Source organism: Dasypus novemcinctus, chromosome 14, assembly GCF_030445035.2.
Source record: "Dasypus novemcinctus isolate mDasNov1 chromosome 14, mDasNov1.1.hap2, whole genome shotgun sequence".
Lineage (NCBI taxonomy): Eukaryota > Metazoa > Chordata > Mammalia > Cingulata > Dasypodidae > Dasypus > Dasypus novemcinctus.
This window is the reverse complement of record NC_080686.1, coordinates 67,113,034-67,127,802: the sequence shown is the minus strand read 5'-3', so window position 1 is coordinate 67,127,802 and position 14,769 is coordinate 67,113,034. Positions and strand designations below refer to the sequence as shown.

General features: G+C 31.8%; 1 protein-coding gene across 50 annotated transcripts in view; it reads right to left on the bottom strand.

The window, feature by feature from the left end:
• Positions 1-14,769, bottom strand: part of RIMS2 (regulating synaptic membrane exocytosis 2) — a 734,990-nt gene that overhangs the window by 189,940 nt on the left and 530,281 nt on the right. For 11 of the 50 annotated variants that reach the window (XM_058275862.1, XM_058275875.1, XM_023588486.3 and 8 more), the window contains one exon: positions 10,905-10,937. The exons of 35 other annotated variants lie outside the window; for them this stretch is intronic. In XM_058275862.1, the coding sequence (XP_058131845.1) occupies positions 10,905-10,937 (33 nt within the window). The remainder of the gene's footprint in view (positions 1-10,904; positions 10,938-14,769) is intronic. 4 more of the 50 variants (XM_058275873.1, XM_058275861.2, XM_058275880.2 and 1 more) reach the window with 1 other exon arrangement.

Here is a 14,769-nt window from a genome sequence, read left to right as displayed (position 1 = left end):
TTGTATTCTAGAACTTAAAATTAATGTTCTTTGCATTAACAAAAGGAATAATTGTTAGGTCATGCAAGGAATTGTGCTAAGAGCCTCACATGTATTATTTCACTTAATCAGCACAACTGTATGGATAGAACTTACTGTTTTCTCAATTTTACGTATTAGAAAATTTTCAAAAAGTAATACAGAGATTGTCATTCTCTAAAGTTCATAATCTGAAATATTTACTCTTCTCCCCCTTTTTCCTGTTCTCCTCCTTCCTCTTCTCCTCTCTTTGCTTCCCTCCCTTCCTCTTTCTCTCTCTCTCTCTCACACACACACACACTCAACCTTTATTTCATTCTTCTCTTTTTTTCTAAGATCTTTCCTTCTTTTAACATTTGGACCCTTTCCTCTTGAGCTGCTTCTCCTCTTTGGCCTTTTTTTTTTTTTTTTTTTTTGTAATGTTTCAATTTATTTTGCACTGAGCCCAACCTTAGAGTATAATAGAGTTTAACTACTCTTTAGAGATTTCTTCTGCTTTTCACTCTTTACTCAGAATTTGCTCATCAACCTAGTTCATATTCCACTAACCTTATAATTCATAACTATGTTCTCTCCATCAGTTATGTGCCATAATTAATTAATCCAATTATTTTCACACATTATCATTTTGTTTACTATTATCTTTACCTGCTATTAGTTCCCTTCCTCATCATTCTTTACCTGCTATTATTAGTTCCCATCTTTCTTACCCTGCACCCTCAAGCCTTCAAACTGGCTGTTAAAAAAAAAGAAACAAATCTCTATCACATGCCATGTAACATCCATCTAATCAGTTAATCTATAAACCAATTTAAATTCTTTCAGAAGTTATCTCCAAGTTAGCATTATTCATGCAACTTACCTTCTTTCATGTGAAACCTATTTATCTTTCTTGCAATCCCTTTTGGATCATATTTTCTTTACAGAGAAAGTATAAAGAATCACATGAAAGAAAGGGATCTGAAAACAATCATAACTTACTTTGAGCATGTTCTAATGAATACCTAGTAAGTACTGGGTATATATTAATACACACTACATACTTGATTACTAATTGGCTTATAAAAACATACTCTTTCATCACATTATTTGACAAATATATTTTAATTATATCTTAACTACCACTAGACTTACATTTTATTCATTCAATCTCCCTGTAAAAATTAAATATTTAAAAGTCTCTCATCGATCACTGAGATGTACCTTTTCAGAAAAAAAATTATTGCAAAAATTATCCTCCTCTTCTGGCTTTAATTACTCTTACTGTATCTTTTATTTATTGGTATTAAGTATATCCTGGCTCCTTTACATAACTGGTTTCTTCTCATTTTTCTGGTTTAGTTCAAATGTTACCTCCTCATACAATTCTTCCTGGATTACTACATCTAAAATAGCTCTTCCTTTTGTAGCACTGGAATAATAATTTCAGGAATCATCTTTCCTTTATGTAGCACAATCATGTTATATCATTAAATAATTTAATATCTGACAGTATGATAACTGGGAATGATTTGATTCTAGTATTATAAAATCTATTAGTTATTTGGCTATTTTATAAGGTTATTGTAATAATTTCTGCCTTGGATTTTTATGCCTATTTTGGTAATTATCGTATCTTGATTATTTATACCTGAAATCTAGACTTGACTATAATTTTGAGCACAAAAATATATTTTGGCATTAGAAAAAATATTAGAGAAGAAATTTGAATAGTTTGAATAGCTTATGACATCCATTAACAATAGACTTTCAGTTACCAGATACACAATTTATGGAAAATTTCTCTAATCTTTAAAATAACTCATCAATTCTATGAGAAAATTGGTACCTTTTTTTGGTTTGTTTTCTTTTTTTCTTTGCATTTATTTGCTTATTCTTGAAATGGAAAATTTTTCATTTTGACTGATCATTTGTTTTTATTCTTCTATTGACTGAAAGGATTATACACACACACAACCTTCTTTTACGAATGAGGAAGCTTGGACTCAGAGACATTAAGAAACTTGTCTCTGATGAAATAGGTCTTCAAATCTCATGCTTTATTGTTATACCAACATACCTATCCTCTTCATAGGGAATAAGAGAATAAAGCATTTTTTTGTTTTCCTCCTCTTTAGAGGAAGCATGATTGTCTTTTTCAAACTCTAGAACTAAGTAGTTTGCCTTTGTTTATGGTGTCATGGATAAAAAATTAACTGGTCATTAATTATAGTCCAATGCCCTAGCTTTGCTGTAAGTATATTTGTCTGAACAAAACTTCCATACATAATTTGAGTTAAGTAGTAATAATTAGTAAGATTTTCCATTTTTTAAATTATTCATCATGGAGAAGACTGTGAAATGTTATTTACAGGTAGTATTTCAATTTTTAAAATTTACAAAATAGAATTTATTTTACTGTATTTATAACTCGTATATCAAAAAAAGCTTTCATATAAATGGTAGCATATGTATCAAAATATATGTAATCATTTCCCCATTATTTAACATTCACGGTAGCATCATTTTCATTGCTACAAAAAAGCATGAGTGATTCTTTTCTACATATATTTTTAAATTTGAGTCTCTATTCCCATCAAGTCAAAATTGTGTAAACATTATTAATGCTCTTGATTTCTAATGCAAAATTGCGTTTTTGGAAAGCTTATACTAAATTAGACTGTCACTTTCTTACCATGCTTTCCTCATCAGAATTTTTAAAATTGTCATTTTTTTAAATAGGTAAAACATGGTACTTCATTTTTAAAAATCTATGTTCATTTATTTAGTTATGATTAAGATAAAATTTTCTCATATATTTACTGACTGCTGCATTTCTTGTTTGGTGAACTCTCTCTTCATGTCTTTTGACCAATTTTCTATTTATTTTCATAGAATATATAATTTATTTATTAACATGATTTAGGTGTTAAGGCTCTTGATACTCTGTCCTAGTTGCCAAAACATGTTTTCCCAATTTATTGTTAGCCTTTTAATATATTGTTTTTATATTCTGAGGTTTATAACTTATAGTTGGGTCTCTCTTTAAATTTTCTTTTATTGCTTTTATTCTTTGAAAGGCTTTCTCTTTTCATAGGAAAGCTTTTATGTTTTCATTAAAACATAATTAACCCTGTAATCTAGCTAGAGTTCCTTTTGTTTTGCAGGAAGAGCTAAGCAACCAGCCCAAAATCACATTCTTGGATGTGGCAGAACCTGAATTAGGATTTAGACCTATCCAACTTCCAAAAACAACTCAGTTGTCTCAGAAATGATAAATTCCAACAGTACAGTAGTCCTGATGCATGGGTTTGTATTACAGTTATGCCTTATACTGGTACAACAAATTAGTATAAGGCATTTGTAGTGTACATAGCAAATGTAACATTTAGACCATTAAAAAAGTGCTACAAATCCAAGTTGGGGGGCGGAGGGGCTCCAATGCAGCTAACTCAGCATAAACATTTAAAATCTATTTCCATAGAAGAAAAAAAATCACTGTCTTACATAGTGCTTGCTATGTACTAGACAATGTTTTCAATACTTTACATATTATAAATTAAGTACTTAATACTCACAATAATCCTTGATGTAGTATTATTATTATTCCCATTTTGCAGATGAGGAAAATTAGGCATAGAGAGTTACTTCTCTTCTCTCAAGATCACACAGCAAATAAGTAGTGGATCTGAGCAGGTAGTCTGGTTCCAGAATCTGTGCTCTTATATTGCTTCTCAGACTAATATATCTTAAAAGAAAAATCTTTTCCTTAAGTACTGAAACTTCTGGGAAAGAGTTAAGGTGGATGGAAAGCTGAGGTAAAATCCAATGTTGCAGTATTTAGAATCATGAACATTTTGAGACTTTAGTAGCAACATCTTAAATTCAGTGCACATAGATTTTATATTCGTAACCAAGTTAAAAAAAAAGTCCAATGCATTCCACCCCATCCCACCCCCATTTAAAATGAAATAGCTGAAACACAAAGACATTTAATAAGTATCTAGAATCACACACTCAGTATCAGGACTAGAGCTAAAACTAGTCCTCTTGACTCATAGTCCAATAATCTTTCCAATTTCCTCCATACCACCAGATAGGGAAAAAATTCTCAAGACTATAGTTATTTATTCTATGTTTGGGTATTCCCACTATTTCAAGTTCCAAGAACCTTCTTAACTCTCTTTTCTTGTATTTGAATATTTATAGGCTTTAGAGAATAAATCTCAAGTATATATTATATTAGTGTTTTCACCTAAGAGGTGATGTTTTTATATATTTTTAATTTGAGAATTTTGTTTTATTAAATGTATCACAATATGTTTAAATAAAATTTGTATGCTTAAACTTAAAACACGAAATTTTCCTATAAGCTTTGCACCTTTTGTAACATCTAACATATCTGGCATTGTACCGAACAGAGTTGGTATTTCATGTCTCCTTACAACTGAGTGATTTTATTTTCTTATAAGATTTCAGTGTATGAGGATTATGGTTTTCATGACTTAACTCTTGAAAATCTGTGCCTTAGACTTAATTAATAGAGTCCATCAAATATAGGAAGTAATAATTGCATAGAGAACATCTGTAAAATGGACAGAATGTGTAATAATAAGATTGAATAGAAGAATATTAATAAATCAACAATTGAAAGATTTTGGAAGCTTTCAGGAACAGCTTTTACGTGTATATACATGTGTATATAAATAGGCATATGTTAAATATGCCCTACAATGAACATTAATTCTCTTTACCTTTTCAGACATAACATGACTAGAACAAAATGCCAAATGAAAGTACATATTCAAAACATGCCAATATGCCAACAAACAACTTTGACAAGAGTTGGATACAAGTTTGAAATGATACATATCAATGGGCAACATTCAGAATAATCAGAGAAATCAATTTAAAAAGAGGAAATCTTTTCAATCTAAAAAATTACTGTAACCATATGAATTTTGAAAAATTTCCAATAGTTAACTCTAACAAGAAACAGAAGTAATTTTATTAAGAATTATAATTGCAACACAAATATATGTTAGTAATTCTCAATTATATTTTTTATAAAGCAAAGTTTTAAATATATTAAATTTGAATTGTTGAACTTTTCAAGTTAACATTAGTAACTGGCAGTCCAATAAACCAGTTCGAAATAGCAATTTTCTTACAATTCTTGAGGTAACATAGAACCATCTATAAAATTACAATAACTATTTATATAACAAAATAATAATTAAAATAAAAATAAAATAAAATTTTCCAAGGAATTAGTAAAACATATGACTGGTAAATCATATTATGATTTTGAGATCACCTTATGAATAAAATCAGTAATACTACCTAAGCACTAAGGTGGTTAGAAGCTCTAGACTAAGCACAGAATTCTGAAAATTCATGAGTTGGAAACTGAATTTATATACATGGGCATGTGTTCACTTTATGTGGCTTATTGAATAATATTTTTAAAATTTCTTGTATTGCTAGCTCTGCTTCAAATGGTCTCTAAGATTTGTTTTTACAATTATCTAATGAAATCAAATTGTCATATGAAATTTCCAAGAGTAAGAAGAAAAAGTGTAAACCCCAGTAAAGTATGCTACTCTCCATTTTAAAGAAATTTTACTATGATTTCAAAGGACTAAAACTGATATATTTATTTTGCTTCAAAATGCATGATCAACTTCTTTCCTTCATTGAGCAGAATGACGTTGCAGTGTTCATCTGTACACAAATGAAGATTCTATAATTGTGGTTTAATGCATAAAACATACATTTCGAGCCAATATGTGAGGGAAATGATTTGTCTTCTGATATTATTTTCTCCTCACATTTTTGTATTGAAGTATAAATAGGCATTATTAATAAAGAACATAAACAACTTAAGTATTCATTGCAGATGGGGATATGATATTTTATTGGTCACACACTACAGCCATTTTTTGAAACGCATTATGGTTTTAAATTGCTTGTCAGAAAATTATATGCTTTTCTCTTCTAAACTTATTTCTCTTTTCTCTTACTCTCCTCTCATTACCTTCTTTACAATTCTCTTTATTCTTATTTCCTCTAGAACAGAAAGCATTAGTCTTTGTTTATCTCTAGGCTTAGATGTGTTTGTGGAATTCTAAAATCAGTGTAGTTAATACAGAGCTTATCCTCACAGCACTATGGGCCTACAACTGAAACTTGCTCAGGTCAAAAAGCTCAGATTTCAGTATCCCCCCCCCTTCATTGCCATTAGGAGAAAAGGAGGTACTACAGCTATATAACTACAGCAGTTTCAAATATTTATGTTAAGAAAGACCTCAAAGTATGTTTAATTAACAATGAAAAGTAATTTTTAATCTAATTATTTGAAGACATTAAAATATTCTTTCTTCCAAAATTTATTCCACATATGCCCTACATACCATTACTTTCTCTTAAGAAAGTTTACTTACATTATTATTTCTATCCTCTTCATAATCTTTAAACTTTCACTCTCATCCATGTCTTTTCCCTTTGCCTTTATGTTTATCGGGAAGATTCCTTTGATTAACTTGTTGAATTCTTCCCCCTTTAAGCAAAGCTTAAATTTCATATTTTTCACCTTGTTTCCTCACTACCAGATTTTAAAAGTTCATGTCTCCCTTTCCCCACCATTTATTCTTTTAATATTTCCCAATCTTTATGGCCAGCCTACCTATTCTGCATTTCTTCCCCTAATCCTTCCCTCCACTGTTTAGAACCATCCTAATCTTTTCTACTTTGGACTCTGAAAACCTTATTCCTTTTACTTAAATGCTATACATCTACAGCCTCATCACAGACAGCTGACTTTACCTCAGCCTGAATGAAAGTTGACCCTTTAATAAGAATACCACTTCTTCAAGAAACCAAATGTAGAAGCTGTTAGTGTCCTATACCTCATATACTATAGAAGCCTGGAAGTAGTATCAGCTTTCTTCTAGGTTTGCGTGGCTGCTTCCACATTTTACTTTTCTAACTTCATGTAAAAATTTACTCCTTTTATGTCATACCATTATAGTTCTCTGCTGCAATCATCTACTTCCCAAGCAATTCTCTTTGTCCATTTCCTTCCAACCATAGGATATTATACATGGTGATTTCTTGTCTATACAAAAATTCTAGCATGGAAGTCTGTTGCTTTCGTTGCCTTAATAGACCTTAATCTATGCTCCATCTCAGAAATCTACTTCCAGGGAAAAACCCTGTATCTTTACATCATTCGGAACTGTCTAGCATCTGAACATTAAGAAAGTCATTAAATCAGCCTCCTAGCCACCTATCCTTCCCTTTTCTACCATAGCCTTCAATATCACCACAATCTCCAATTTTTTTCATTGTATTCCTCTCCTACCACTCCACTGAAAACTCTGACTTTAACATGATTTAACATGACTGTGGTGGTTTGGAGCTATGCACCCCAGAAAAACAAGTTCTCGAGCTTAACCCATTCCTCTGTGTGTGAACTCTTGTAAGTAGAATCATTTGATGAGGTTAATTCAATTAAGGTATGGCACAGTTGAACCTGGACGAGTCTTAATCCATTACTGAAGGCCTTACAGGAAAGTTCAGAAAGAGAGAAAGCCATAGGGAGCAACAAGAAGTTGGCCCTACTTTGGAGTTTGTGTTTCTGTATGATGGAGCTGGACTTAGATGTGATCTTTGTCCACAAGTTTCTCCTGTTACTTTTACCGGAACTGTTGGTGCTGGGGTTTAATGTAGATCCAGGGGACCTGAATCTCTGGATTGACCATGTGATAGCCAGGCCCTGAGCCTCAACAGACTTGCAACTCCTACATTCTGGTTTACTGGACTTACCCCACTCAGCTAACATGGAGGTGAAGAAGGTCAACCACCACACCAGGGAGCCAAGAGAGCCTACAACTGAAAACAAAAGAATTGCATCCAGCATCCATGTGGAATCTAAGCTCCCTCTTTATATAGATGTGGAGTGGACACAACCATTCTAAGGTCCACAGGATGGAAGAAGAGAGTATGGATTAGAGTGGACTTACTGATATTCTATTCATGAACTATTGTGATTAGTAATCAAAGAAAATGTGGCATTGGTGTGGAGAAAGTGGCCATAGTGGCTGCTGGGGGTAGGGAGTGGGAGGAAGAGATGTAATGTGGGGGCATTTTCAGGACTTGGAGTTGTCCTGGGTGGTGCTGTAGGGACAGTTACCCGACATTGTATGTCCTCCCATGGCCCACTGGGTGGACTGTGGGAGAGTGTGGGTTATGATGTGGACCACTGACCATGAGGTGCAGTGGTGCTCAGAGAGGTATTCACCAAATGCAATGAATGTCTCATGATGATTGAGGTTGTTGTTTTGGGGGGAGGAGTGGGGTGAGGGGGCTGGGGGTATATGGGGACCTCATATTTTTTTAATGTAATAATAAAAAAATAAATAAAAAAGGTAACTAAAAATTTAGAAAATTGTTTAAAAATAAATAAATAAATAGGAAAAAAAAACATAGAAGAGAAAGGAGAAGCCAGGAGAGGCTGCCATTTGCAATGCCATGTGACAAAAAAGTCAAAAACAAAGGATTGCCAGCAGCCAGTCCCAGAATGTCATGGCCTTCTGGGAGAAAGTATCACCTTGATAATGCCTTTTACTTCTAGCCTCAAAACCATGAGCCAATAAATTCTCATAGTTTAAGCTAACCCATTGCCTTGTACTTGCTAGAATAATGTCTTAATATCTTCCCCTATTCATCTTGGACATCATTTCAAACACTTTCCTTGCCAGCTACCAACATCCTCATTTTTTTTTTTTTCTCCTAATTTTAACTGCTCACTAACTTCCAACCAGGATAGGTAGGCCATACAGATTGAGAAATATTAATATTAATATTAATTTTGTAATAATAGTTTGTAATAGTCAAACTATTACATCTGAGGGTTTTCCTCAGTCAATTGCACATATTTAGAGAACCAATATCATCCCAAATTTAGGCTCTAACTCAGTTAAATGAGCACTATTCTTCTACATATCATTGGTGGGCTCTATTTCCCATTTCCATGTTAACTGTTCTTAATGTTTTAATTTCACCAAGGCATCAGGAACCCTAGTCTTCATTCACCATCTTCATTTTCTTCTACCTTCTCTCTGCAATCTGACTTCAACCACCCACAACTGCACTGAAATCAATCAGGCAAAATCATTACTGACTAGTTTTATCACTTCCCATCATATTTGTCTTTCTCTGGAACTGAACTGTTGACTGTATTCTTCTTGAACTCTCCTTTCCTGAATTCTCCTCTCCTCTGATTATCTTACTATCTTTAAGTGGTTCTTTTCAACATTGTTCTCTAGTTTTTTCATCTACTCCTTAAATGTAAATAAATGTTGGTGCTCCCAGAATTTTAATTCTTGTCTCTGTCATTTATATGTTGATGACAATTTCATACATCCTAATGGCATCAGTTAAATGCCAGTACTTTGCCCCAATTTACAAATCTGCCCAAACTAAATCACTTCTACTAAACAGCAATACCAAAATACTCCAAAAGAACCTCAAACTCAACTCGTTCCCAAACTGAGATCTTTATCATTTCCCTAAAATGTCTTCAACTTAAATTCCTTATCTTACGAAATTTACCACCATCTATGCAAACCTTTCAGTCACGAGATGATTTTATATTATTTCTCCTTTTCCTGCATCCATAACATCCAATCATGACTAAGTTTTGTAGATTCAACATCTTTAAATAACTTCTCATTCACTGATAGGCTCTATTGATACTTTAGTTCAAGTATCAATACCTGTTATTTGCTGACTGATCTCAGCAATATTGTCATAAATGGTCTTTCTGCTTATATCACTTAACTTCACATGACTGCCAAAGTACTCTTTCTAGAAACAAATATCTGACCTTGCTCTTCACCAGATTTATAAGCTTCAACAACCCTCCTAACCTTCTGCAAAAGCATGTGCCAACTTTTGCTTAAGCTTATATTAAGCCATTGCCCACATTGCCTCCTCTGCCCAAGAGGCCAACATCACATTAGTTTTTAACATGCAGTTGAAGAGTCATCTCTTCTATGAAGTCTTTTGAACTAATATTTATTTTTCCCAGGTGGAAATGATAGACCATTGTTGTGTTTCTACTGTATCCTATATATAAATTCTCTCATAGCACTTGGAATATTATTGCATTTATTTGTCAGACTCACTCTAGACAAACACCTCAGAAACAGGGAGTTATTTTGTGTGTCCTGTTATCTTCAGCACCTAAAACAGCATCACACACCTGTTGTTTAGTAAATGTGTACTGAACGAATGTTCAAGTTTCAGCACGTGTACCTCTTCCACAAAACATTTTCTAGTCATCTAGTTGAAACTAATTTTATTTGATTTTGTAGCCTTGTAGAATTTACAGTTAGAAGCACTCATAGTGGCACATAAATATGACATGTTACATAACTTAAGTATTCAATGATATCAATAGTTTCTTTAGGCATGTACCATGTCTAATAGGTCTTTGATGTCCTCTGCTGTGTAGCACAGTGCTAAATTCATGAAAAAATAAAATACTTTTAGAAACATAAAAAAGCCAAAAATGAGTTTTAAGACTAAAACACATTTGAAAACATAATATATAATGCCTTTATGATTAATCTGTCAATTTAAGCTAGCTGAATAGATTTTTTTCTTTTCCTTTGGAGTTAGCTAGCAGATAGAATATAATGAAACAGTTTATTTTTATCATTCAAATGGAAGTTGTTGTTAAAGTTGAATATACAATAAAACACCTGTAAGATTTAATATTCTATTATATATGAGGATAATAAAAATTATGAAAATTATGAACTAAAAATAAAAAGGTAAAAAATTTCTAGGATAAATTAGGTAAATAAAAACATAACAAAAAAGCAGTAGAAGAGACAGACCTGCATATCTTCTCTTTGTGGAGTCCACTTCTTCTGAGATCACATCATGTAATGGACAGACATAGACAAAGGAGATGGGTGTGAGTGGATATACTCAAAAGGTAAAAGATGACACTGAAGGAGAGGGCCCAAAATCATTTTGAGAAAATTCCTGTGTCCAGTTGCAGGGAAGATATAATCAAAATACACACCATAAAAAAGAAAACACAAGAACTGATGGTGAATTGGTTAAGCTAGTATAGGTTAGCAGAAGCAGAAAAATATAGTTAGTGTAGAAAGAAAGAGGATTCAAAAGTTTACAGTTATTTATGCATAGCCAGTCCTGAACACTGATGCTGAAGAAAGATACCATTAGTAAAACAATATTACTTGTGTGGACCCATTGTTCAACACATTACTGTGTCAATTTCTGTGAAGATGATTTCTGGAGTTTGAATGATCTAAAGAAAAGAATTTAATTGAATCATTAACAAAAAGAGCAATTTTAAAAGTTCAAATAGATTTCTAGATCTTTTACATTGCCTGGATTAATTGGTTCACACATGAAAATAAAGAATAGCCATCAGAACAATATTACAGTGAATTATTTCAATACATCAATATATTGTAAAAATATTACAGAGAGTAATAAATATGATAAAACTCACTATAGGCTAAATATATGACTTTATTTCAAAATTAAAACTTTTGAAATTTAGCTTTCAATTTCCACAAATTTTCTTTGATTATATTCTCTTATAATCCCTACGTATTCAGAAATTCCTTACACCATGTTACTACAGGTGATAGCACTTAATATTAAATTGGAACCATCCAAATTCAACATCTACTATAACAGATATGACACACCATTTGCAAACACTTCTTTCCCTCTTTAAAGTTCAGAAGATACTTTATATAGTGTTGTGGTTTTTTTTCAAGGAGGTACCAGGAATTGAACTCAGGATCTCATACATAGGAAGCAGGTGTCTCAACCATTTGAACTACATCTGCTCCCAAATACAGTGTTTTGAAAGCAAAAAGTGTCTGCCAAACTCAGAATTCTAAGAAAGTATCTCTTCCAAAGATATTAGTGAATTGGGACTATATGATTGGTACAGATGAAATACTAAATACAAATTCAAAGCTCCTACTTAATTACCGACTTTTTGAGGCAGTTACCATAAAATTTTTACACCCAAACACCATATTCAGTTCTACAATAGATGTATCATTGCTCCTGAGTGATTTATTTAAAAACAAATATCAAATACACTTGGAATATTGGATATATTGAAGTGATAGATCTTGAGAGGACTATTTCCAATAACAAATTTTATCCCTTTGTCTGAATAGTGGGAAAACATAAACTTTCCATTAGAAAAATGTGCTAAGATGACTGAAACTTTTTTCCTGAGAAAGAGAAATCCTATTATGAATTATATAGAGCAAGAAAAGGAATGAAACAATTTGAAATTTAACAATTTTATTATTTTACTACTATATTTTTATTATACTTTTTAACTTATTCAAAATCAGACCCTAAATCTCATTACAATTTATTACAAACCAGAGGCTACTAATAGAATTCCCACTGGGAAAAGTACTCACATTCTTCTCAAATTTACTCATACACACTAAAATGATATATATCATATTTTTTCCATCCTCAATCTACCCATTTCTTAAAGAAGAAGAGATAGAATAATCACAAATATAGTAATAACATAGATTAATGCTGAATTGTGTCATATCTTGCTTTATTTTTACATGCAAAATTCCCCATATATGAACTTACCTACTACTAAACTGGTTTCTTAACATGTAAAATGAAATGCACTAGATGAAATAATACATTCCATCTCTAATAAAACATTTTACACTTTGTAGAAAACATAAAAACTGACGTAAATAAATTTAGTTTCTTGCTCCACTTACTATTTTCCTGTATTCTCCATTAGTTTTTAATGGCAGTGTTACAGTATTTTTCATATAATATGGATTTAATACAGTCATACTTCTCCACCCATTAATTATATTTATTATGAATAACTGAGGCGCATAGAGTTCAAATGACTTATTAAGGTCACAAAACCAGTTCAGTGGCAGTGCCAGAAATAGAACAGAGTTGTCCTTAATACCCAATTTTCTTTCTGCCATATGCTATATGGCCAAATAAAATCACATGAAATAAAGTAAAAACAAGGAAGAAACAAAACCTCTCATGGTGATATTTGAACTGAGCACTCTTATTGAATAGTATTAGAAGTTTGAAAAGCGCTGCATGCTACAACTGTGTAAACAGCACACAATACTTTTATACCTGTAAGGAAGTACGGTAACATGCATATTAGCACCAATAACCAAAATATTTTTAAAGAAAATAAAGCAAACTTTATATTACTCATAAAGGGATGAAAATGACAGATTTTGACAATGATCTCACTAACTGAAAGTTTCCATTAAAGCATCTACCCATTGTTTATGTGAATATGATCCATTAGTAAAGAGGTTATAACTAAGCTTATACAAAAATCATATAACTTTAATTCAGCAGATAGAATATTCACACAAATAGTAAACTCTCAATGCATAACTACATTTATACTAAATACATGTAAAACATTTTTTAGCTTCCTTGCCTTTGTTACAGTTACAGTTTAACCATGTGATATTTGTATTAAAACACCCCCATTTTAAAAGAGATCTTTTAGAGTTATCTATCTCATTTACATAGCCATGTCTTCTTTGAATGGCAATAAACCATATGTTTATTTTTCATATAGTAATGCAATGAATTACAGACTTCAGTGAAGCTTGAAAGAAGCTGAGTACCCCTCCATTTTCCCCACCTTCCTACCTTTCATTTGGTTATTACCGTGACACAGTCATTCTACTTTTCAGTGCTGTAAATGGCAATTCTAATGAGAACTCTTTCCAAATATTCATCTAACCAATAACCAGTTCAGAGTAACTAAAGATAGTAAAGGTAAACCCTGTTTTAGTCGTCCATTACTGTCAAAACTATGGCTGGCTCTTTGTTTTTTATTTAGAAAATATAATAAAGAGAACATGTGTGTGTGTATTATTTTATTTTTGAGGCATCATTCCACCATACAAACTAATGAAAGAGAAGTGAAATATTTTCATAAATTACACTGGTAAAAAAGACATTTATCAAATGTAATTAATAACTCACAAACACCATTTCATCGCTTATGGTAAATGATTTTTGAATAAGTATTTTGAAATTCAAAGTACCATCTAGTGCAAACTATATAAAAAGTAAGGCTGGGTTTTTAATCAAGCAAAGTAGCATATATACATATATACACATACATACACATACATATACACACACTAAAGCTAATTTTGATGCTTAACATTTAAAAAAATATATATGTATTTAAAAATCATTTAATTAAGCATAATTGGGTTAAAAAATAAGTTTAAGAGAGTGAATATATTGTCAGCAAACCAAAAATTCTTCCCTTCCAACCATAACAAATTATGATATTTCAACTGAACACATCTCAAGTTCAAACAGAAATGATAATCTATTATCAGCTTTGTTTAAAAAGTCAAATACTTGGGGCTTGTTTACCCATAAATGCAATTTTCATGACGGTTGTATGATATCTATTTGAAACTTTCCTGAGTGACTAATGTTCTTACTTATCACCATTTATAGCAAGCATATTCCTGTCCTGCTATCAGATTTAATTGAAACTGAGTTAACTTATGTCCTATATCATGCATTATATTATGAAAGTTCTTAACATAATGAAACAGAAAAGATCCAAGATTTTAAATGTATATTAGAACTTGCACAAAACTAAAGCTAATCCAAGAATGAGAGTTTACTAGAAATGACAGAATCTTAGAA